Below are 22975 nucleotides of genomic sequence, written 5' to 3' on the forward strand. Positions count from 1 at the left end.
ATAGAGATTCCTATGAAGGTTAGCAGAGAGAAAACTTTTTGTTTGGGGGGAATGCATAAAGAAAGTTCATGGAGAAGATAGGTTTTTAGGCTGGACTGTGAAGACAGATACAATGCAGGAAGAAGACAATTGATGGTACACAGCATAGTAAATGACTGAGTTAATTTTACAAGTGCTAACATCTGAATACAATAGCCCAAAGTATAGCGCGAATTTGGTTGTTACCTCTCACACTAGCTAGATCAGACACGAATAATGAATCTCTTTTGATAGTTCCTTTATCTTCTTTCTAATTAAAGTAAACAATATGAACTGCACATAAACTAATAACCACATATCCATTAAAATACATAGCAATACATGGATTATTTCACTGAACAAAAGGAAATGAAAAAGGGTAATAAATATTTTTAGAATACAAATAAATACATTGTATACTTTTTCCTCTCCTTCAGGTGATGACAACAGTGCTTTTTCTTCTTGTTCGGGCGTTGGTTCAGCATCTCCCGAGATGAGCTTTCCAAACACCTGGTGAGGAAGACAGGGGCATGAGAGGAATTCACTGGCAAGAATCCCACTGTGAAAGGTAGAGGACACACAGTTGCTTCTGCAGGCTTTACAGTATCCCCATGCTGTTCCTGCTACACACCACTACTTTTCAGAATTATGAATGTAAAATGAAACACAAGGGTTTAGGACTATGAGCAGAAAAATGGGCCCCATTTGTAGCCAGCAATCTAGGAAGTGCTACAATATTTTGTTAACCCCTTGATTTTATTACTGAAGTAATATATCCTGTGCTGGAATATGTAGTAAGGACACTCACTTGAGATGTGATGAGTCTGAACACTCGTAGAGTCTCAGCTTCACAGTTCCTCTGCTGGGCCACACTGGCTGAAATCTGGCCGGCAATTTTCGTGCTTTCACCGTCCTTCCAGCCCAAGACCTTTACTTGTCGGACTCGCAGTGTATTTTCTGGGCCCTTTAATTCAATTTTGATGATGTGATTATCCCCTCCTGGAAGTTCACTTGTTACCCAACCGATGTGCCTGGAATCCAGATCCACCTAGCAGAGCAGAAAAGGGACAGAGACCTGACACAGACGCATCACTGTGTTATCACTGTCCCCAACTCAGCACTGATGACAGCAAGCTCAAACAACAAACAATTGTACCGAGGGTCAAGTTTACTGGGTAACTTCACACTGATTATCTTATTTAAAGTTTGAGGATAAGTAACACTATAGTAGCTATCATTTGGGTGAAGAAAGTGAGGTTAACACAGGGAGGATTCTCACTAAGCGGTAGAGTTGAGAATTAAAATGCCAGGCACAAGTTATAGAAGAGAAACCATCTCCAGGGAAACCATCTAGACAGGTGGAGGAGTCAAGCATAAAAGGAAAAGAACTCGCAGTCAGGGACAACACTATAATGAGTGCTGGGGGTGGGGGCTGGGTGGAAGTGGAAGAGGGTATGGAGGGATAAATGTTAATGAAAAACACAATAAAAATGAACCGTTAAAAAAAGTGAAACCATTACTAACAATTTATACGATGCTATGTTATCTACACCAACTATAAGTGGAAACACTCAGAAGCTCAGCATTGAGGTTTTGTTTTGTGTACCTTCACATTAAAGGCATTTAAAGGTAAGCATTTTAAAATATTTTAAAATTTTTATGTTTTACGATTGTTCCAATTATTTCCCCCTCCACCCAACCTGCCCCCTGCCCCCACAGTCAGGCTCCACCCTGTTGTCCATGTCCGTGGGTCCTTCATACATGTCCCTTGACTGATCCCTTGATGTGCAATTACTTCTGTTTTACTTTTTAAGAAAAATTATATAAGTAGCTTCAGATTTGTGATTCCTTATTGTACTATATTTCATTGAGAATTTAACTTTTTTTCAAAGATTAAATTTCAGTACACTGTGAAAAGGCTGATACTACTCACTTGAAAAAAATGAAAACTGTTCTTAGGCTATTTGATGTCCAAGAAATGATTCAAGGTTTCTATATTTTTATAAAGTCATCTAATTAACATTATTTTAATTGATACTGTTAATTTCCTAAAAAGAGCATTATGCATAAACAAATACTATCTCAATGAATGAGATTATATCCCCAAATTCTTTAACAATTCAAACAAAATTCATTGTTTGTTTAATCCAACATATCAATTTATTCTTTCAATTTAATTTTCAAAACAGGACAAGTGGTCCATGTTCATCGGAAAAAGGAGAACAGCTTTGATGAAGTTTCATTAATACAAGTAAGTGAGTTTATACAGAATCTCAGACTCATGCATAGAAAAAACCTAACCTGTTTCTAGAGTTGGTTTGTAAATTCACTTGCAACCTGGATGCAGTTGCAGTATTGTAAGTGATAGATTTTTCAGGCTAGAGGTCAACAACCTACATTTTAACCTGAAGTGTAGATGAATTAAGGTGTTAATTGTGAGTCAAGCCTATGACACAGTTGTGGGGGGCAGGAGGCAGGTCTGAGGACTGGAACTGCTCATGACTAGAGAGCATTCGGGGCAATGTGGGTGCAATGCTTAGGACAGGGATGGCTGTAACTGTCTCTGCATATGGACCACTTATCAATTTAGTGTTTTCAAATAGATGATTTCCTGTAATGTTTTGGCAGCATGCCAAAATTAGACTTAACAGTGGAGACGGGGAAGAAATTTCTCACTAGGTCGCAAAACATTTAATGACAAAACTTTAATTACCTGCTTTATTCTGCACAAATCTTCCACTGCTTTGCCAGTTAAGAAGGTCATTGAGGTAACTTTATTCTAAAATAGACAATTCAAAATAGTTACTATGCCATATTCCTGTTTCAGAACTTCCAATGATTTCTTACAGCCTACCAATATCACATTAACTTTTCTGCCTGTCCTTAATGGTTCTTCCTAACTGACCTCACTGCACTTGTCCAACCAACCATACTTACTACAACTCCAGTAATTTCTTATTTTTGCAAACTCCACTTTAAATCTCACATTTCAACTTTTCTCCATGGGCTTTAAGAGAGTAGCTTGGCGTTCCTTCTTTTTACTCAAAGTCTAAACATTTAAGCACTCTATCATGGTATCTTTCAACAACTCTGCTGGTCACTCATGTCCCACTCTCACTGCTACATTCTCATTGCTCTGCAAGTAAAAAAGAAGCCTAACTAACCATACAATGTACCCAACTGCATCGTGGACTCAGAGAAGGATATATGAGAATCATGGGTTCTATCCCCTCGAGATCCTTGCTAAACTAGGCAAGGAACATTAACATACAAAATAAGTATCAGACAGTAGAAGTTCAATATTCTTAAGTTGTTATGCCAGCACAAGAGCCAAAGACTTTAAGGCTAAATAAGTTTTCTGCAAAATACATCAAGAAACAGATTACTTCCTTAGAGAGCTGCATACTTTAAGTGCTACAGGCTGATGGAATTCAAATCAACAAATGAGTCACTCTGGTAGGCAGGTTGGAGGACACAGAAGTACATAAGCATCAGGATATATAACTTAGAGGAAATTTCTTAAAGGCAAAAACTTCAAATTGAGTAGAATCATTATTCTGTGGGAAGAGTATGTCCTGGCTTAAAATGTACCAGGAATCAAAGATAAGTTTGTACTGAGCAGTGAGTTCTATTCAGGAAAATGTTCTGATTTAGTACACTTGACTTTCTGGTAAGACAACTCCATGATATATTAGCTAAGCCCCTTTTTCTTTTCAAATTTTTTATTATTGTTCAATTACAGTTGTCCCCATTTTTCGCCCATTGCTCTCCCCTGCCCTGACCACCCCTACCTCCCACATTCAATCCTTACCTGCTCCACTGTCATTGTTCATGGGTCTTTTATACATGTTCCTTGACTTGTCTCTGCCCCTTCTCGCCCCCATTATCCCCCTCCTTTCTCCCCTCGGTCACTGTCAGTTTGTTCTTTATTTCCATGTCTCTGGTTCTATTTTGCTTGCTTGTTTGTTTTGTTGATTAGGTTCCACTTATAGGTGAGGTCATATGGTATCTGTCTTTCACCTGGTTTATTTCACCTAGCGGAATACTCTCCAGTCCCATCTATGTTTTCAAGAAGGGTAGGAGTTCCTTCTTTCTTTCTGCTGCGTAGTATTCCATTGTGTAAACGCACCACAGTTTTCTGATCCACTCAGTTACTGATGGGCACTTAGGCTGTTTCCAGCACTTGGCTATTGTAAATAATGTTGCTATGAACAATGGGATACATAGGTTCTTTTGAATTGGTGTTTCAGGATTCTTAGGGTATAATCCCAGCAGTGGAATTGCCAGGTCAAAAGGCAGTTCTACTTTTAGTTTTCTGAAGAAATAACACACTGTTTTCCACAGTGGCTGCACCAGTCTGCATTCCCACTAACAGTGCACTAGGGTTCCCTTTGCTCTACAACCTCTCTAGCACTTGTTTGTTGATTTGATTATGATGGCCATTCTGACTGGTGTGAAGTGGCAGGCATCTTATTGTAGTTTTAATTTGCATCTCTCTGGTGTAAGCCCCTTTTTCTTACTCAACTGCAGGGAAGAACTGAATCTACACTAATGGACAGGAATTGGGGATGGCTATGAATGGCAAGGAGTTCTCTGACTGCAGACTGGAATTCTGTGGTTGTCTTATTCCATCCAGGCTCTCTGAGACCCAACCCCACCACTCTGGGTCTTCCTGGAAAGGGAAGTATGCAAATAGATGGGAGCAGCTTGAAATTGATCCAAGGGGATTTAGTAATACTGTATCTGCTAATAAGACACATCCATTCTGAGGGAAAATAATACCAAAAAAAATCCTTTCTTAGGAATGGAGGTAGAAGTATGGAGTTTGGCAGTGGTGCCTTTTTCTTGGTTCTTAACACTCAAGTAGAACTCTTTTTCCTTGGTTTAGTGCCTTTTAAAATAGTGCTTAATTCATTTAAAGCATGTGAACAAGCTAGGGCTAGGTAGAATATCAATCATGATTACTTAGGTTAGTCCAGGAACTCCCCTCACTCCTTCCATGACGGCTGGGGGTGAGGTGTGGAAATAGAAAGCCAATTACAGTGTAGGTCAAAATGTATCAAGTGCCACCAGAGTAATATAAAAAAGCAGAGAAGGGAAGGTGTATTTTTTTATAGAGGAGGTATCAGGAGAGGATTTCTCTGCTGGGTCTTAGCGATATGGGGACAATATGAAAGAGAGTTTACGCAGATGACTTCCAAGCCAAGGGAACAGCTTAAACAAAGGCATGGAGGTAGAAAAGTATAGGGAAGATATTTATTGGGTTGGCCAAAATGTCTGTTTTTTTCCTGTATGATGCTCTAGTAGTGCTTAGTTGTCTTTAACTTCACCTGAAACAATTTTGTTAGATTGTATTGTGACAGCTGTCATACCAGAGGGCATTTAAAAGAAATTTATTAAAATTGGTGAATTTTTGTGCAGTCATTTTAATATTAAAGATGGAAGAAAATATGCAACCTTTTTGATGTATTATACTTTATTATTTCAAGAAAGGTAAAGGCAAATGAAACACAAAAAAAGGTTTGTGCAGTGTATATGGAGAAGGTGCTGTGACTGGCCGAACGTGTCAGAAGTGGTTTGTGAAGTTTCTTGGTACTGTTGACATGATCAAATTATTTTTTGCTGTGGGGCTGTCTAATGCATTGGAAGATGTTTAGCAGCACCCCTGACCTCTACTCACTAGAAGCCAAAAGCGGGAGAAAGCAGACATACTCAAAATATCCAAATAGATAATATTATTGGTGAAATTTAAAAACATGTCTTTTATTTTATGGAAAAAAAAGTAATGGGCTTTTTGGCCCACCTACTCTTCTGTTTAGCTGTAGACATGCTACATGTATAATAAGAGCTCTTTTTAGAACTGGTGTTCCATAGTACCCCCAGTCACATTAATCTGTTTTTAGACTTATGATTTCTTTGGTAAATATACAATGCTGTTTGCTTGGTAAAGTTCTGTCTTTTTGCTAAACTCAGAAATTAGAGTGCCTGATTACTAACGGTCTGAAAGAACAAATGAGCTACAAATAAAGTTTCCTTTCTTACCCCAAGATCTCGGGAATTATCCACATGAACAGATACGTAGCGAGCATTGATTCCTTTCACACAGTTGATGGTGATGTTCTTAGTTTTGTTTTTATCCTCATCTCCTGATTCCCAAAAAGTCTCTGTGGAGCCATCTGTCAAACTGCCAATCATGGCAGGCCGGCTTGACGTTTTTATGTCAACAATGCTGGTTAAGTCCTTTAAGCACATGACTATGCATAATTCCTACCAACGACAAATATAAGTGATTATACTACTCAAACGGAAATCACCTATGACAAAACAGACGTGAAAAATAAGAAATAAAAGCATCAACTTGTTTATGAGTGATTTCCAGTTTTTTCTTCAATATACTGTTGAATATTAACAGGATAACTGTTTGATGACTGACCTGACTCATAGCTTCAAAGCCAGACTGAATACTGATGCTAAAACTCTCTTCACTATCTCCATCATCTGATTTTGACAAAATATTGTTAATGTGATGAAAGACGTTGCTCTGATGGAGGAACTGGTGATCGGATTGCTTGAATTTCAGACTCCAGCATCTAAAAAGGCATAAACAATACACTAAATAATTGTGTTTCAGGGATTTCTAAGACATTCAAATATTTCAAGAAATCTTAATGAGCTAGGTAAAAGTAGAAATTAAAAAACTCCAGGAAACAAAAACACTGCTATTGACTTTTCTAAAAAATAAAGGTAATTTCTAAGAAAAAATATGGGATAAATTTTAAGGAAAGTTCACTCATTTTAAATAGAAAAATTGGATACTTGAAGATTAAGGCCACAGAAACAAAAACAGGTAATTTATTACCTTTGTAGACAAGTATTACCTGAACTATGACAGCTTCTCAAATTTATCAGTCTTACACTTCCACACTGATTCCTCAGAGTGTAACAATACATCCTGCACTTCAAAACCCTGCGAGGAGGAAACAAAATCTCCCCTCTGTTGGTCTTATCCAGTATGAGGTGTGGGTAGCCAAAATCACTCCATCAACCCATCTCTTGTAACAATCATTGGAGCATTTATTTATGTTAGTCTCTAGTACATGTGGATCTAATAACAAGGTTCCCAATGTAAATGTTAAAATGTCAGCAGGTTTAAACTTAAAAGGAGGTGATATTCCTCAAGGTAGTTTTAAGATTAGTCGTGTATAACTGGGCTCTATTTTTCTTAAGATTCTTTCCAGTTTAAAATCCTGTTTTGATTTCTGTTTTTGAGATTTCATGCTCCCTCTCCCTTTTTGTGACATTTAAAATTCTACTTGTAGGCAGCACTCAGACAAGTGCTTGGGTTAGGAGGGAGGAACAAGCGAGGAAGAGTGTTATAGACTGGTAATTGAGAGCACTAAGAAGTATGTTATCCGTATTTTACAGAGGAATAAACAGGCGTAAACTAAGAAGGAGGCAATTGTAAATTATGACAGGAAAGAGGGAGGCACCATTAACATAATGTAGGGATTCTCTGTATCTTACTATTAAAAGAGGACTTCTAAGCAATTTGAATTTAAACATAAAATATCTTCTCCAATGCACCTCGACTACTTAGACATAAAATTACCTCAGGGCCATCTGCTGTAATGAACTGCCACTGGGGAGGGACATCATGAGATCGGAGATCGTCTGAAGCAAGCGGTGAAACGTATGTGGTAAAGGATGAGCAGCTTCACCTGCAATCACTATATCTGAGAGTGGATGTTCACACACTCTTGTATCTTTTTCCTAAGACAGAAATTTAAAACAAGTTGATCAGTTCGTGTGTTGGAAGGAATTTCACCCACTAAAGAATCTTACGTATACTTAAAAGTATTATGTATACTTTCAAGATGCTCATGTAATAGAAATGTAAACAACAAAACCAAACCACACCCGAAACATACAGTAAGATTAACTAATTATGTTTGTACTACTTTTAGGGAAAAAAAATGATAATGTCACTCATAAATGAAGCCACCAAACAAATGAATGCCTCATATAAGTATCTATTCTAGTGTACTCACAAGTCTGTTAGCTCAGTGAGTGTATATGTGCATGCAGAAATCAGCCTTTCCTCTCATTGAGCCTCACCCAGAATTCTAAGCCAAAGGCTTGTGAACCAATAAGAAGTAGTTTTAATCCAATGAGTTCTGGGGTATTTAGTTATGCAGGGATAGAAAGCTGTTATAAGTGTGTGACAATCTCACATTATAATTGAATTTATTCTATTTTTCCTTGTGGTTCTGTCATTTTTTACTTATTTTTAAGGCTTTATTATTAGTTACTACATGCTCAAAATTAATCTTTTACCATTTTGCAGAGAGCCTCTTTATTCCTTTTAATAATTATTCTTAATATCTATTTTTTCTGATGTTAAAATAGCTAAACTTGCCCTGGCTGGTGTGGCTCAGTTGGTTGGAGCATCGTCCCATAGCAAATGGGCTGCAGATTCAATGGCTGGTCAGGGCCCATACCTAGGTTGTGGGTTCAATCCCCAGTTGGGGCGCATATAATTCCCAGTCTGGGTGATCCCCAGTCCGGGCACACATGGGAGGCTGCAGATCAATGCTTTTCTCTCGCATTGATGTTTCTCCCTCTCCCTTCCTTTCTCTCTAAAAACTAATGAAAAAATGTCCTCAGTTGAGGGGAAAAAATATGTACCAACTTTATTTTGGTTGTTATTTATCCATTATGTATTTTTCTGACTTTTAATCTTCCTGGGTCACTGTTTTAGATGTAACAACACTTATAAAAAGCATCTAAGCTCTTGTTTTTTTTCCTATCCTGACAGTTTTTGTCTTTTAAATGGAGGATTTAGTTTTCTAATTCATTCTAGATATAAAAATGAAGTCCAGAGGTAAAAATGGGGCTGGAAATCAGGCTTCCAGTGTCCTAGTTCAATACTTTTCCATTATGCAGACTGTGCCCAATAAAATCTAAATCCCTTCTAGCAAACACATTTGAATTTCACGTCCCTACACAGTACCAATGCAAGTATTGCTGTAAAGCAGACTGATCTTCTATGTGATAATGTCCCATTTATCTAATATGGTACTGTAATAGTGATCTTCCAGCTGATTGCTTAATGACAACGATGTTTATGCAAAAATCAGAACTGACTGACTGCATTTTTGCTGGAGAGAAAACTATCACTAAGTATAGTTAATATACTGCTCATAGCACTGAAATTTTATTCTTGCCTTCAGGTTATATAATGTGTGCATGACCTCAAGCATATTATACTATCTGAAGGTGTTTCTACTCTTTTATAAAAACACGGGCAATTAAAAAACCAAAACCTTCACTTACTTGTTCTGTATTTTCTTTGTTCGTTTTATTTTCCTCATCCTCTTCTTCTTCTGGTTCCACTGGAGCGGGAGTCAATGATGCCACAAAGTGCCACAGAATGTCATGGAGGGAAGTCGTTTGGATGACATTGCATAGAAGCCAGTTGAAAGCCTGAATAAACAATGGTTAAATAAGTCCAAGACAAGAAAAAAAATATATGAGTAGAAAGTTCAGGGCCTTTCTTATTCAGAAACAAAGTACCTCCAGACTAAGTGGTTCAAGGAAAGATACTAGGAAGTCTGATGTTCATTGAAAGCACACTGAACTTGAAATAGTCACTAATTTTGGTCCTAATTTAAGAAAACATAATAATAGGGAAAATAATACTTATAAAATGTAATACTAAAACTTTTCCAAAACATGTTTTATTTTAAAAATTTGTCATATGTTAACTTACTTAAGCACATTTTTCCAACTTGCATTTACATCAACATAGAATGTTTCTAAGCTCTACACAAGCTACTATTTACTTACATATATTTATATTGTTCCCATCAGTAAAGTGGTAGGTTATCACACCCATATAAAGAAAAACATTTACTATATGTAAGTCTATATTATATAGCAATTCTATCATTTTCAGAGAACAGAGACTCAGGTAAATTGTAATTATTAAATTAGCAACTCAAAAGCCCTACGTACATCCTTTGCATGGTCACTCTAACTGATATGACATTGCAATGACAAAAACCTTTTTAAAAAAATAATATAAGGATTCAAATAATAAAGCAATGTAGAAATAAATTTCTTTAGAATGCTTAAATTTGGAACTCTAAATTCACTTCTGTTCCCCAACTTAAGTGTTTAATTTTGATGGGAACACTTGATATTTTCAGTTGGCTAATGTCCCTTAAATTGTTAGAATTTCTGTTTGGTAGAAAGTGACAATCACTCAACAGAATCATCACATGACTTGTCTGATCAATGAATCAATAACCCCACTGATGTATTCATACCTCCATAGCAAAAACTCGACAAGCAGATTTCCTTAAGGCCTGTTTCATTGCTATTTCAAGACCTTCTAGATCATGGTGCTGTATAACGAAAGCTAAAACTGGCCATTGGAAATTTCGTTCTCCTTTGGAAAGAGAGCTGTGGGCTGAGATTAGCCGGGAAAGTTCAGGAGATGGATGTCTCAAGAGAGAAGAGCCAACTTCTATTAAAAAAAAAAGAATATTAATTTTCACAGGCAATACATAAGACTAATATATTTAAGATGACATTTAGAAACAATAGTATCTAGCTTATTCACGTTAGAGCTTTTTTTACTTGATACAAATTACAATGATTTCAATTTTTACTGAGCCTTAGAAAGATTAAATATCTTACTTTGCTCAAGTCATACAGCTATTAAATTACAGAGGTGGGTTTTAAATCTGGGGCTGAACTTAAAAGTTCATGCTTTCTAAAACACTAAACACTAAGTGATTTCCTTTCTCCCTAAATGAAATCTGTATCTCCTCCCTATCATTTCCTAAAGGACTGCTTTGTAACTATAGTTCCTCAATAAGAGCTCAAAAATATGTTATATGAACATACAAATCACTGAGAGATACTCAATAATATTTTCCTTGCAATTTTTCAATAAGATACAAAATCATCTGCCTATAAATATTAGGCCATATCTTCATTTTACTAGTGATCTACCTGGTTAATCATCAGCATATTATTTCTTTCTTGGGTTTCTTTCTTTACTCTTGGGACAGAATCAACCAGCCCCAATTTGGGGCTATTGATACCAGTTGGTCCAGATTATCTAACCTTTCTACTGATTAAGAGGTACTCAAATCCCTACATTTTATATCTATTCAGAGTGATAGTGGCTGTAAGAGTTATAAGCTTCTACTGGGAGTGAGAAGATTAATTAATGAAAGTGTAAGTCACTGGAATTGCTGGTTCTCTGAAACTTGGTGAAAGGGAGAATGGCAGCAACATTTGGCTCAGACCCCTGACAAGTAAGACTTTAAGTGACAATTTATTCCTGAATGATCACTGAATGATCTCTGGATGTCTCTTCAAACTGAGATGCAAAATTTAGACAGGTGTACTTTCAGCCACGTTACATAGAAGGAATGTCTGCTACAATTTAAAATTAATCCATTCCTTTTCCCTTCACAATTAGATATTTAAAAATATCTGCTAATAAAACCATTTGGATCATTCAATCTTCCATTTTATCTCTAGACTTACCAGTGTCCCCACTGTTAACTCTTCTTCTAGGAATGGCTTTAACTCGTGCAGGTAAAATGGAGTGTTGTTTATCATATTCAGAAGCAACAACTGAGTATGATCTTTGGAAGACAGTTCTCTTTGCAAGATCAGTATCAGTTATGGGACTAGTTTCTAAACTGTAGATAAAACAAGATTACAGATCAAAGCTCAGGAAAACAAGTAAATGGAGTGAAAGTATACTTAGTTTATAACAGTGTAGTAAAATATGTGAAGCTGTATTTCACGTGACAAAATAAATTCAAAGCCAACTTACTATTCTCTCTTTAAATCAATTTGATTTTTCCAAGTTTTATACTGGTTTTAGAACTGTATCTGAAAACTTGGTTTTCTTAAATCTACTTTGTGCTTTAAATGAAAGGGAAAAAAGGCATAAATGTTCTAAGCTCCTTTCAGAATCAAGACACTGTGGTGCAAGTCATGTGCCATGATATTCAGGAAACAGGAAGGTATGTGCATAAAAGCACCGAAAAGAAAGAAAACAAAAATGTACATACAGAAACCAAACGAAGTCGAAAGTGAAACGATTCAACTTTCTTTGGCACTTGAGTGTTCTTTTAGGTTTCTCCTTCGTGGGCAGTGCTGCCCAAAGAGCCTTTCTAGAGCAAGTAACAAACTGATTTTTGGCAGAGTTATATCATATTTACATTCTACTTAAGAACTTAGTGATTTTCACTCAGGTTTGTAGAAACTAACAGTTTTTTCTATGTACTCTAGTAACATTAAAAAAACACTTGGAAAGTTATTAAGATTATACAGTTCCTTCATTGGGGAGTTTTATTAAAAAAAGAAGTGGAGCCCCGGCCGCACGGCTCAGTTGGTTGGAGTGCCTCCCTTACACCTGGGGCTGCCGGTTCCACTCCCGGTCAGGGCACCCGCCCAGGCCCAGGTTACAGGCTCAGCCCCCAGCTGGGCGCATTTGGGAAGTGACAGATCAATGTTTCTTTGTCACACTGATGTTTCTCCCTCTCCCCACCTTCCTCTCTCTTTAAAAATCAATGGAAACATGTCCCCAGTTGGGGTGTGTACCAGGAGGCAACCAATCAATGTTTCTCTCTCTCTCTAAAAAGTCAATGGAAACACATCGCTGAATGACGGTTTTTTTTAAAAAAAGTAGCTTCCCTTCCTTTTTGTCTTAAAAGAAATTCACAAACTTCATGTATTTTTTTTTCTGTCATCTCATTCAAAATTGTGACATTTTTGCTCACCTTGAGTTCTGGAGTTGTTTCTTTTCACTTATTTAAGTCACCTTTGAATCCTGTGTCCCTTGGTAAAGCTTACGTATTTTCTGGTTAGTGGCTAACTCCCTGGCCATGCTCTGAACTCAGCACCTCTCTAAGTGCATGTCATTCTTGTTTGAACAGACTGTGAATGTACATAACCGACTGGGGTAAACGTGTCTGGATGTCAGTTTGGGTTGTACGGTTTCTGAATGACCAGCATATGGGATATTCGTTTGATTTTTCCTACAAAACATTTCCTTTATCTATCTTTTTTCCCATAATCACTGCCAATATAATCTAATTTGACATAGCTAAATGAAATCTCTGACTAAATTTACCAGCTTCTTAAATGACACCGTCAGACTCTTAGTGTTTTTATCATGGCAATTCCTTTTCTAAAAAGTCTCAGTGGTACCCAGTGCCCTATGCATTATATTTATTTACATGCTTCAATTCAGTTTCCCAGGAGCTCTTTCCTCTGACACTACTATACCTAACTGAGGGTGGGTGGATAGGGAACAATTGTAAACAATATTCCAAGAAGTTCAAGATTTATTTTCAGTGCTTCTTCTCTCATGAAACCTCCTTTAAGCACTGCCTCAAAGTGACCTTTCTCTAGCTTGACTTACTACAACACTAAATGATAGCATACAATGGAACGTTTTACTGTTACTTCATTAGTTGTTTTTTTCCAATAGGCCTGCTCCTGCCATCAAGGACCCTGTACCTTACTCATGTTTGTAGGCTTTTTCTTACCTCGCTAATAGTTAGCAGAGACAACTCAATGTCCTTCCTGAGACAGAAGGATGTACAAAGGAAAATCTAAGAGGATTCCTTTCTAGCTATCTTTCTTCCACCAAACACTGGCTATTCAACAGAGAGGAGAGAACTCAAATACCTCGGTGGCATAGACTTCATGTTGCTCTCTGGCTCTTCAAATACATTAGGACTGGCATCAGGAGTTACTGATATGTAGGGGGCAGGTACAGATGTTGAACGTAGGTATCTCATTTCATCTTGGAATAAGTTGTCATCTTGATAGACCACAAAATTTTCGTGATGATGCCTGCATTAAAGCAAACCCAGTAACTTGAAGTTGAAGGCAATACAGATACTTTCCATTTTTAATCTCTTTTGTAAAAGTAAGAGCAGCACATGTAAATATATATCAAGTATTAAAATAACCACAGATGTAAATAGATGTAAAATAAAACCATAGATGTAAAAAAATTGTCGTACAATTTTATACACAGATATTCCAGGTACCACAGACATTTCAAATCCAAAACTGAATTCATTTTCTTTCCTTTTGAGAACTTTTCTCTCTTCTGGTGATTTGGTGAATGATCCCACCAGTTATTCCAGGGGCCTAGTTAAAATATCTCAGTGCTGTGGTGGGCTTCATCTTAGGAGTACCAGATTTCCCCTCCCAGCCATTCTCTCTTCTCATTCCCTATCGTCACTGCTTTAGTTCAGGCTCATGTTTCTTGCATGGACTATTTAAACATATCAATCACCTTTTTGGTAGGAGCACATACAAGAGTTAAATTTGAGAAAAATTAGATATGTAAAATGTTCCATGGGCTAAAGGAGTATCCATTCCCCAGAGAGCTAAAAATATAAAATCCATAATTATGGTGTGCTAGCATTTTTACATGTTTTACAGTTTCATTCCTTCCTTTGCAAACTGGAGCAAAGAGTTGTTAACCTAACTAAGTGGTCTTACTGGAGCTTCAGATCTGTTGCATTTGGGACACCTGATGATTTTCATCTTGGTCTCAAGCGTATTTAGTCTCACATTCTCATTTTTGTCTCCCACTGATTTTACTGAAGTAGTAAGTACAAAGGTAAAAGAAAAAGCAACACCAACAAAAAAAACCCTGACCTAACTCTGCTGTACAGAGGAAAATATTGTCAAAATGGAACTGTTGGTTGGCAACTTATGTCAGCAGGGAATTTCTAAAACGTTCATTTGTCACCTGATGAAAAAAATCTGAATGTGGTATATGAAAGGCTGTTTTAGAGTGTCAGTGTTTAAGGTATGATGGTACCGGCTGTACGACCGAGGTCCAATGTAGCATACTATTAACAGGCTTCTCCCCTTTTATCCAGTTTCCACATTGGAAGCTAAGTGAGCTTCTAACTGCAAGCCAGTTCAAGTATTTCCATTTTTATAATTCTTCTGCCGTTTCCTCTATGGGGTAAAATCCAGCCTTAGCATGGGCTACAGACAGGGTCCCACATTACCTGGTCTTGAGTAACCACTTCTAGTAGCATTTCATATATTTCTTCCAGTAGCCAATGTTTTAATAAACCTGTGAGTTTTCAAATATGTGATGCTATTTCATCATTTGTGTTTTCACACATGTGTTTACTCTGTCAGGAACCACTTTCCTACCTTTACCTGCTTGATTAATTCCTAGTTATTCTTTAAGACTCCAGCAAAGGGTCAGATCCTCTGAGAAACCTTTCCTAATTTCCTCCGAAGATTCAGAAACTCTCCATCTTTTATACTCTAACGGTATCCTGTACATAACTTTGATTTTAATACTGATCACATAACATTTTAAATATTTCATTTGCAAGCTTGTGTTCCCACCAGACTGAGCACATGGAAGTCATCCTTTTATTACATTCATCTGGGTGTCTTCGAGGTCTAGTAGAAAGCTGGTACTCAGCTGGCATTTGTTTAAATGCTATCAGAATGAATACTTTAAAAAAATTAAAGAATTCTTTAGGAAATAGTTTCTTTCTACTTTAGCATTTCCTGCTTTTAATAGAATGAAGTCAACCTACCAAAGAGTAAAAGATAGCTGAAGTCTGACTTTCTAAGACATATTTTGTATGATTAATAATACAAATTGACATAGTATTTATAGGTTTAAAAAAAACCCTAGTACCTTAAAGTGTGTACCCTACCAGTCACATATTGGTCAAGGCACCTCAGAAAATGAATCCCTGGAGTACATTATCAATACAGGAGGCCTTTTTATTGTACACAGTATGTAATACAGTGTAGGGATTCAGAGCACGATATTAGTGAATCCAATTGTTAGTCCCAAGCGATCAAACAAAACAACCAAGTTATATTACCTAGCTAAGGTCTGCAGGTAGAGACAAGGCATTTTAACAGGAAGGTCCTCAGAAATGCCCTCTTTCACAATGGGAAGCTGCGACTGGAACGGTTTCGCAGGATGGTAACACAGGATGCTTGGCTCCGCTGCACTGCTCAGAGACAGCAGGAAGAGTGCATTTGCTTTAATCACCTGGTGAGCTTCCATGGTGGGCAAGGCACGAGGAGTCTTCACTTGCATTGGCTTCCTCCTAGATTGTTTGACCTGGCCAAGAAAAATTTGTAGAGATTTATTTTTCTATGTATATATAAATTCTTAACCTAAGTATTCTGAGTCTCTGATAAAAATTATTAAACACTTGTAGAATCATTTTAAAATAATAATTATTACCCAGAACGACATTCACTTCATGCTTCTCCTCAAATGACTAAAACTATTTTATATTGAACATAAACTATATTTCTTTTATGTCCTTGGGAAAAATTAAAAAACCCAAGTAGTAAAATCTAAATAGAATTATTTTTTTAAAGAATAAATAATGTGTGTGTGTGTGTTCAGCAAAAAATTTTTAGTCAGGTGTAGCAAATATTATTCCTGTTATAAAGTTGATCTTTAATATCAACTAAGTGGAGTTATCTCATGTAATATAATCATAAAAAGATTTTCATAAGGTTTATCCTTATCATTAACAGCACAGTCAAAACAGAAAAAAAAATACCTTTTCCCTTGCAGCAGCCTGTTTTTCACGGAGGTACTTTTCCCGACAGCGATCACATACCAGATACCAAGTGCTTCCTCCTATGCCACCATCGCCACAGTTACCAGCCCATCCTCCACAAAAGTGCCCAATGCTGTTGTAACCTTGTCCACCAGCATAACGGCCGCAGCCTTGAAAAAGAACAAAGTGAGGGTCCTTAGTAGTTTGATCCTTGCCACTTACACATTAATGACTTACTTACCTTCTTAAGGAAGCAAAATACTGAAGCACCTCGCTTTTTTCCCCCAGGCTATTAACTATATCGGAAAGATAGCATGCTTGACCAAAAAGTAATCAATTAAAAAAGATACCTAAAACACGGTATACAGGCAGATGAAAATATACAATGTGGGTACATTTAGATTTACTAAAGTATGCCAATAAAATTAAGTAAAATAGGTATAGAATATTCTGTAAAAACAATGTATTTTAAGGAATCACACATTCTACAAAAGGTTTCAGGTATAATGTGTAGAAAGAGAAAAAAAATTAACCAAACTTGTAGGGTAAATTCTGAATACTAATCAATTGTTATAGGAATCCTTATATTTAAATAAAATACAATCTTCTGATGAAACAGTTGATATCACTTCCATAGGAAAATGCCCCTGGCTCAGTATAATCTAACTTAATTTCCCATTCTGAACAGAAAAACACTAATATCAAAGGAAACTTAATACTCGGGTCTTTCCTCAGCACTTGTGAGATACCCTAACAGTCTCCTTTGGGTAACACATAAAACATTTTAAAAATAAACAATATTTCAGACTGTAATACATTAAAATAAAATAGTACAAAACTGCCCTATCCATTTCTCACAATAAACCTATATTGATAATGAATGTACTTTAATAATTTATAAGATACTATAAATTCCATGCAATAGTTTCCCTGTAGTTGAATGTAATTCATAAACATCTCAAGTTAGAAGTACCTAGTTTATTTTATTTTTTTACAAAAAGTTCTTATATATGTTTAATATTGTTTACCTGGGTGAGCTTGTCTCATGTGATATGTCACTGGGTATGGATGTGACTCTCCGCACAGCTCACAGATGGTGTCTTTCTCTGGTCCTCCTACTGCCAGCTGGGCCATCTCACCAAATAAGTTACCTCTGGGCCGAACTTCTGCCTTTTCTTTTTTCTTTTTCTCTTTTTTGGCCTTCTTATTCTCTTTTTCACACTCTTTCTTTTTAAGGACTGCACAAGAGCCGGGACTTGGGAAAATCATATTTTGGGAAGCTGCTTTGATAGTAGCCAAAGAGATGTCTTCCCAGAAAGCCACCAAATGTTGTAAAGTCAAGGGAAGAGGAGATTTTGACTTCATTGGGTGATGCATGGACATTTCGAAAGTGGCTTCGGTTTTCCCATCCTCACATTTTTCATGCAGAGGTGGCTCCTTAAGCATAGACAGCACCTTGTTTTTGTTGATACTACCCATTTTGGATATATCTGGTCCATGAGGTGCAATATTAAACATATTCAGTGCAGATGATATTTCCAATGAGTGTCTGTTTTTTAATTTGGTTTCCTTTTCTTCTGTAGGTTGTTGACTGTTTAAACTACTTCTTATAGGAGCATGTTCTTTGGAAAGTTCAGGATTAAACTTTAAGAAAGAAGAACAAGCCATCGCGTCGTGCACTATGCCTTCATGCCACAGGAAGGAGGCAAAGACTGCCCTGGCACACTCGGCCACGGAAGGGGACATGGCTTGTTTGGCGGGCTCTAAAGGTTTGGCTCCGTCTCCTTTGAAGAGAAAGTTGGATTTTTCCTTTTTGGGCCTGGTGTGTCTATTAGCACACTTTCGACTTATTTTAGGGGATGCTCTCATGTCTTGTTCCTCTTTCAGCGGGGCTTTTCCTATGCTGAAATGAACTTTATTTGAACCTTCATCCACATTCTTAAATTCACTGCTTTCATCACAGGTGCTATCTGTTAGACTGTTTGTTTTTAACGTACTTGAAGTGCAGACTTCCACCACCTCACTGTGAAGGTTTTCTTGTACCACATGGGGAGAAGGAGCTCTATTTTCAGATCCGGGGGAATCTTTTGAATCCTTTGGTACTGGTTTTGGTTTTGGTGATGTTGACCGTCCCCTTAATGGTTCTGTGAGAGGCATTTTCTTCTTGCGGAGGGTGTCTGGATCAAGTGTGTAAGAGTCTGATTTGGAACGTTCCCGAGGAGGATCAAGTTTTGTCTTAACAGGAGCCGTGCTTTTTTGAGGTAGATTTTTATCATGTGGTGAGGAGGAGCGGGGAGAACTAGCACCAGATGGGCTAGACCTATTGGCGGGGAGAGTCTTTGGCTTAGGAGACGATGACCGAGAACCTGGTCCCGGGGATTCAGCTCTGAAACTAGAAGACATCCTCCCATCAGATTTCATTGTCTGCAAGGTGTTATGGTTGGGGGACAATGACCTACTATGAGAATCTGACCTCAACTTTGCAGCATCAGATTTCAACATGAGGGATTCACTAGCTGATAAACCGTCTGTACCCCTTGGTTTCTTTTGATCAGCAGTAGTCCGGCTCATACGTCCATCAGGTTTAATGGATCTGCTGTGTTTGGAGGACAGTTCTGATTTTCCTGACGTACAGACTGGTCTAGAAGATGTTGAGATAGTTCCTCGGTCACCTGTTGTGGTCCATTTCATAGTAAAATTTGTTAATAAAATTATAACTTACTGATAATTTAGCTACTAAACACTGATTTTAAAAATCATGACTAAAAAGATTTATATTGCTTATCACATACAAAAATACTTGAAAAATAAAGGAAAAAAAAGGAAAATATTTTTTCATAAAATTGCTATTACACCACTATACAACCATTTCCATCAAAAACAATTTTCATGGATGCAAAACAGACTCAACAAATAGTACCTATGCACCAGTATAAGTTATCCATCATAGCTGAACCTCAATCTTAGTACAATAATTAGTGAGAATTTAAATTCAGTGAGGGACTAGAAAGAAAAAAAAATAACAATTTTTTTGAAAAGAAATGTTAAGAAAATATGTGTTTTTTAAGTATGGTGTAGTTGAGCAAAATTTCCAATAGAGTGGTATCTCACATCCTTCTTAAGGAATGTTAATGGTATAGGTCTTGTGGAATTAGGAAACTAAATTTATAAATACATTGATCATTTTCAAGTCTATAAACAGATACGATTAGGTTAATAAAGAGTTGCTTAGGAAACACACTATTTTAATGTTTGGATTACAATAGTTCATAGTTAACATATGAATGCCCAAAGGTATTATTTAATTACATGTAATTCAGGCAGTCTACTGTTTATAAACAGATTGAACTCTGAAAACTTATCTAGCTCATTAAGCTGAGCTGGTTAGAGCTTTGAGCTCATGTCACCTTGGAATAAAAGATCATCCTCAGAATTGGTAGCCCATGTCTAAATTGTGGGGGACCCTGATATATGGATTCAGGAAAATAACAGATAAAAAAATAATTTGCCTCTTTCCCAGTACAAACGCTAGATATTTCTACATGGGCACCATTGTTTTTGGTATCTGACCCTACTATTTCCCACTTTCCTTTGAGACATTAGAGGCATTAATGGTCTTTGTTACCATTAAGTGGTACAACCTGCGACACTACCTTTCTTCCCTAAAATAAAAAACTCCCAGTCTTAGTTAGTTGTTAGGAGGAAAGCAATCTGATTAAAGTGACACATGTGGTGTGAAAAACTGAAAATCCACACACCTTGCTAGAAGTGTTCATGTTTTTAAAAATGGTACTGAGCAAATTCAGATAAATCTGTTAACTCGTTACAATGCAGGTATTTTTTTAAGGGGGAGAAAGAATGTGAACAACTTGAATAACACAGGGAAATGTTTTTCCGCTTGCCTGCCTGCGTGTGTGTGTGCCTGTGTGTACAAGTGCACCTATGTTTTTGTAGGCACACTCTAGGTATCCACAGGTCAAGGCAGTGTTGCCACAGAATCTGCCCTTCTGAAGGAAGGTTCACAAGAACTGGTATTATGGGCTATTACTTTTCACTGATGTAATGTCAAGAATGTGTTCTGGAATGTAGTAAGTGCTCAATAAATATTTGTTGAACGAGTAAATGAATTCCTATTTTCTTAATGTTTCTTCTTGTGCTAGTCCCAAATATTCAGATTCTCTAAAAATCTGCTTTTTATAGTATGGCCCCCAAGGCCACAGGGTAGAGGTGACAGTAACCACTGTTGTGTAATGGGGTCAGATGTTTGCAAGTTAAGTAATTCTGAAATAACAAAGTATGGCTTAATAGCCTACCTAGAGCATATTTTATCTGCAATGTGCCAGTGTTTAGAATAATTATTCATTCTTTCAATAAATAAAAGTAACTACTGAATATAATGCTCTTCAGTTTTTTGCAACTCTTTGTTGTCAAAAATTTCATTTATCATACATGTGTTCTTTTTATAAAACCAGTATAAGGGACGCGCTCAATTCAGAGGAAAAGTGGTGGAAAAAACCACAATGTAAAAAAAATCCAGATAATTATGCTGATTCAGCACAGATAAAAAGATGTTACAATTTTGTTATACAAGTGCTTTCAAATTGTATAAAAGTAGGTTAAGAAACTGGAGTCCATCTTATAGATCTAGTAATAGAAGCACAGAAGAATTTTATAAACAAATACACTGAATGAAGTAGAATTAATATTAGCCTAAGTCCCTGCCACTAATTTTGGGTGTGTAATATTATAGAGTACTAATTTTTTGTTGTTAATCTGATAGCTGGCAATGCCTTCATCATCACATTTATTTTGGAAGCTGAACCATATATAATGGTGAATCGAGACAAATAAGTAGTTAATCTTTTATATCTGATACACCTTTCTCTAAAAGATCAATTTGTGAATTGAAAGAGGTTTCCTTTCTAAATTAATGGTGCTTAATTTCTTATAAAGAAAGTCTCTCCTCTGTGATTGTTTGAACAATGAAGTCTTTCAAGTATCAGGAACACCATTTGTCATGTGGTAGCAAAACTGTTATACAGAAAGGGTTAGAGAGTACAGGCATCTGTACACCTTATTTTTATATCCCTAGTAGTGGCGAAGATTCTCTTTCACTCTGTAGGTGGTGACAGCTGGAGTCTGAGTGTGTGAAGGTGGTGACCTGTTGTGAGTCCAGGCACAATAATAATGTGAAATTATTTCTTCCTAAGATTTGTAAGATTATCATTAAACTTTTGAAAAATTTACTTTTCCAAAATTCATTTCATATCTATTTTTCAAAAGAAAATGTCTAGTTTGTTATGTGTGGGAAAGTTATATGCTAAATGATGTTTTCTTCTTTATTTGGGTTTCTAAAGTTTTGAGGCATGTAGTAAATATTACTAATAATTGCCGTGTTATGGCTGCTTGAAATATCAATAAACATAAACAAATATTTTGTTAAATATCTTTAGAGCACACATAATCTTTCACATTCATCACTTAACTAATTCATTATTAAACTAATTTAATGATTATATTTATCATATATAAGTTTAAGCACAAATGGGCAATATATTTTTTAACCTCAAATGAATTCTAAAAAGAAAAAAATACAGGGTAGGATAGAAATTAAATACATTCAAACAAATTAGTAAACATGTTTAAAGTTAAGTATTCATTCATCAATGACCTGCATAATTATTTTTATGCCAAAATTACATAAGTCCTCATGTTATTATGATACCATACTATAATATACCATAATATAATACTACACTATCATATTATATGCCATAATATATAGTCTGTATCAGGTTATATAACACCATGTGCCACAGAGATCAGGTTATATAAGACTAGTTTCTATGTGACTATTTATTATACTATAATATTCTATATCACTATCAAGTGTATAAAGATAAAATGTAAAACTGATCCATTTCTAAGAAAAAATAAATTACTTGAAAAACTTATACAGTACTTTAGTCATTGCTACAACACTTTTTGACAAAATTTCTTAAAATATAGGATTTTAAGTTTAAATATTACTTTCAGACAAAATTATTTAAGTAGGCACTTTAAAAGACTAAAAACATTTTTAAATTTTATCAATTTTATCAGTTGTCAATATAGTTTAAATATTACTATGTTTAAAATTTTTAAGCTAAGTGACTAAGAAAAAACTATAAGGAAGACTCATGCCAGACAGAACAGGTAACTGATAACTAAGTTAAACTTAAAAAAAAAATTTAACCTAATTATCGAAGTACTTCTCATAAAACACTGAAATAGGAAAATAATTTTTGCATTATAGAACAGAAAAATGACTTAAAGACTAATCTGTCACATAAGATACTATA

General features: G+C 36.2%; 1 protein-coding gene across 1 annotated transcript in view; it reads right to left on the reverse strand.

Moving 5' to 3' along the window:
• MYCBP2 (MYC binding protein 2) overlaps nt 1–22975 on the reverse strand; it is a 267325-nt gene that overhangs the window by 31867 nt on the left and 212483 nt on the right. The window contains 13 exon segments of the mRNA XM_045839168.1: nt 430–528; nt 827–1066; nt 2732–2797; nt 6061–6285; nt 6452–6608; nt 7628–7788; nt 9352–9501; nt 10347–10546; nt 11581–11738; nt 13741–13908; nt 15936–16180; nt 16635–16804; nt 17663–19306. Of these exon segments, the coding sequence (XP_045695124.1) occupies nt 430–528; nt 827–1066; nt 2732–2797; nt 6061–6285; nt 6452–6608; nt 7628–7788; nt 9352–9501; nt 10347–10546; nt 11581–11738; nt 13741–13908; nt 15936–16180; nt 16635–16804; nt 17663–19306 (3683 nt within the window).

The sequence above is a fragment of the Phyllostomus hastatus genome, unplaced genomic scaffold (genome assembly GCF_019186645.2).
Source record: "Phyllostomus hastatus isolate PE091 unplaced genomic scaffold, TTU_PhHast_1.1 phas_contig_29, whole genome shotgun sequence".
NCBI classification, from domain to species: Eukaryota; Metazoa; Chordata; class Mammalia; order Chiroptera; family Phyllostomidae; genus Phyllostomus; species Phyllostomus hastatus.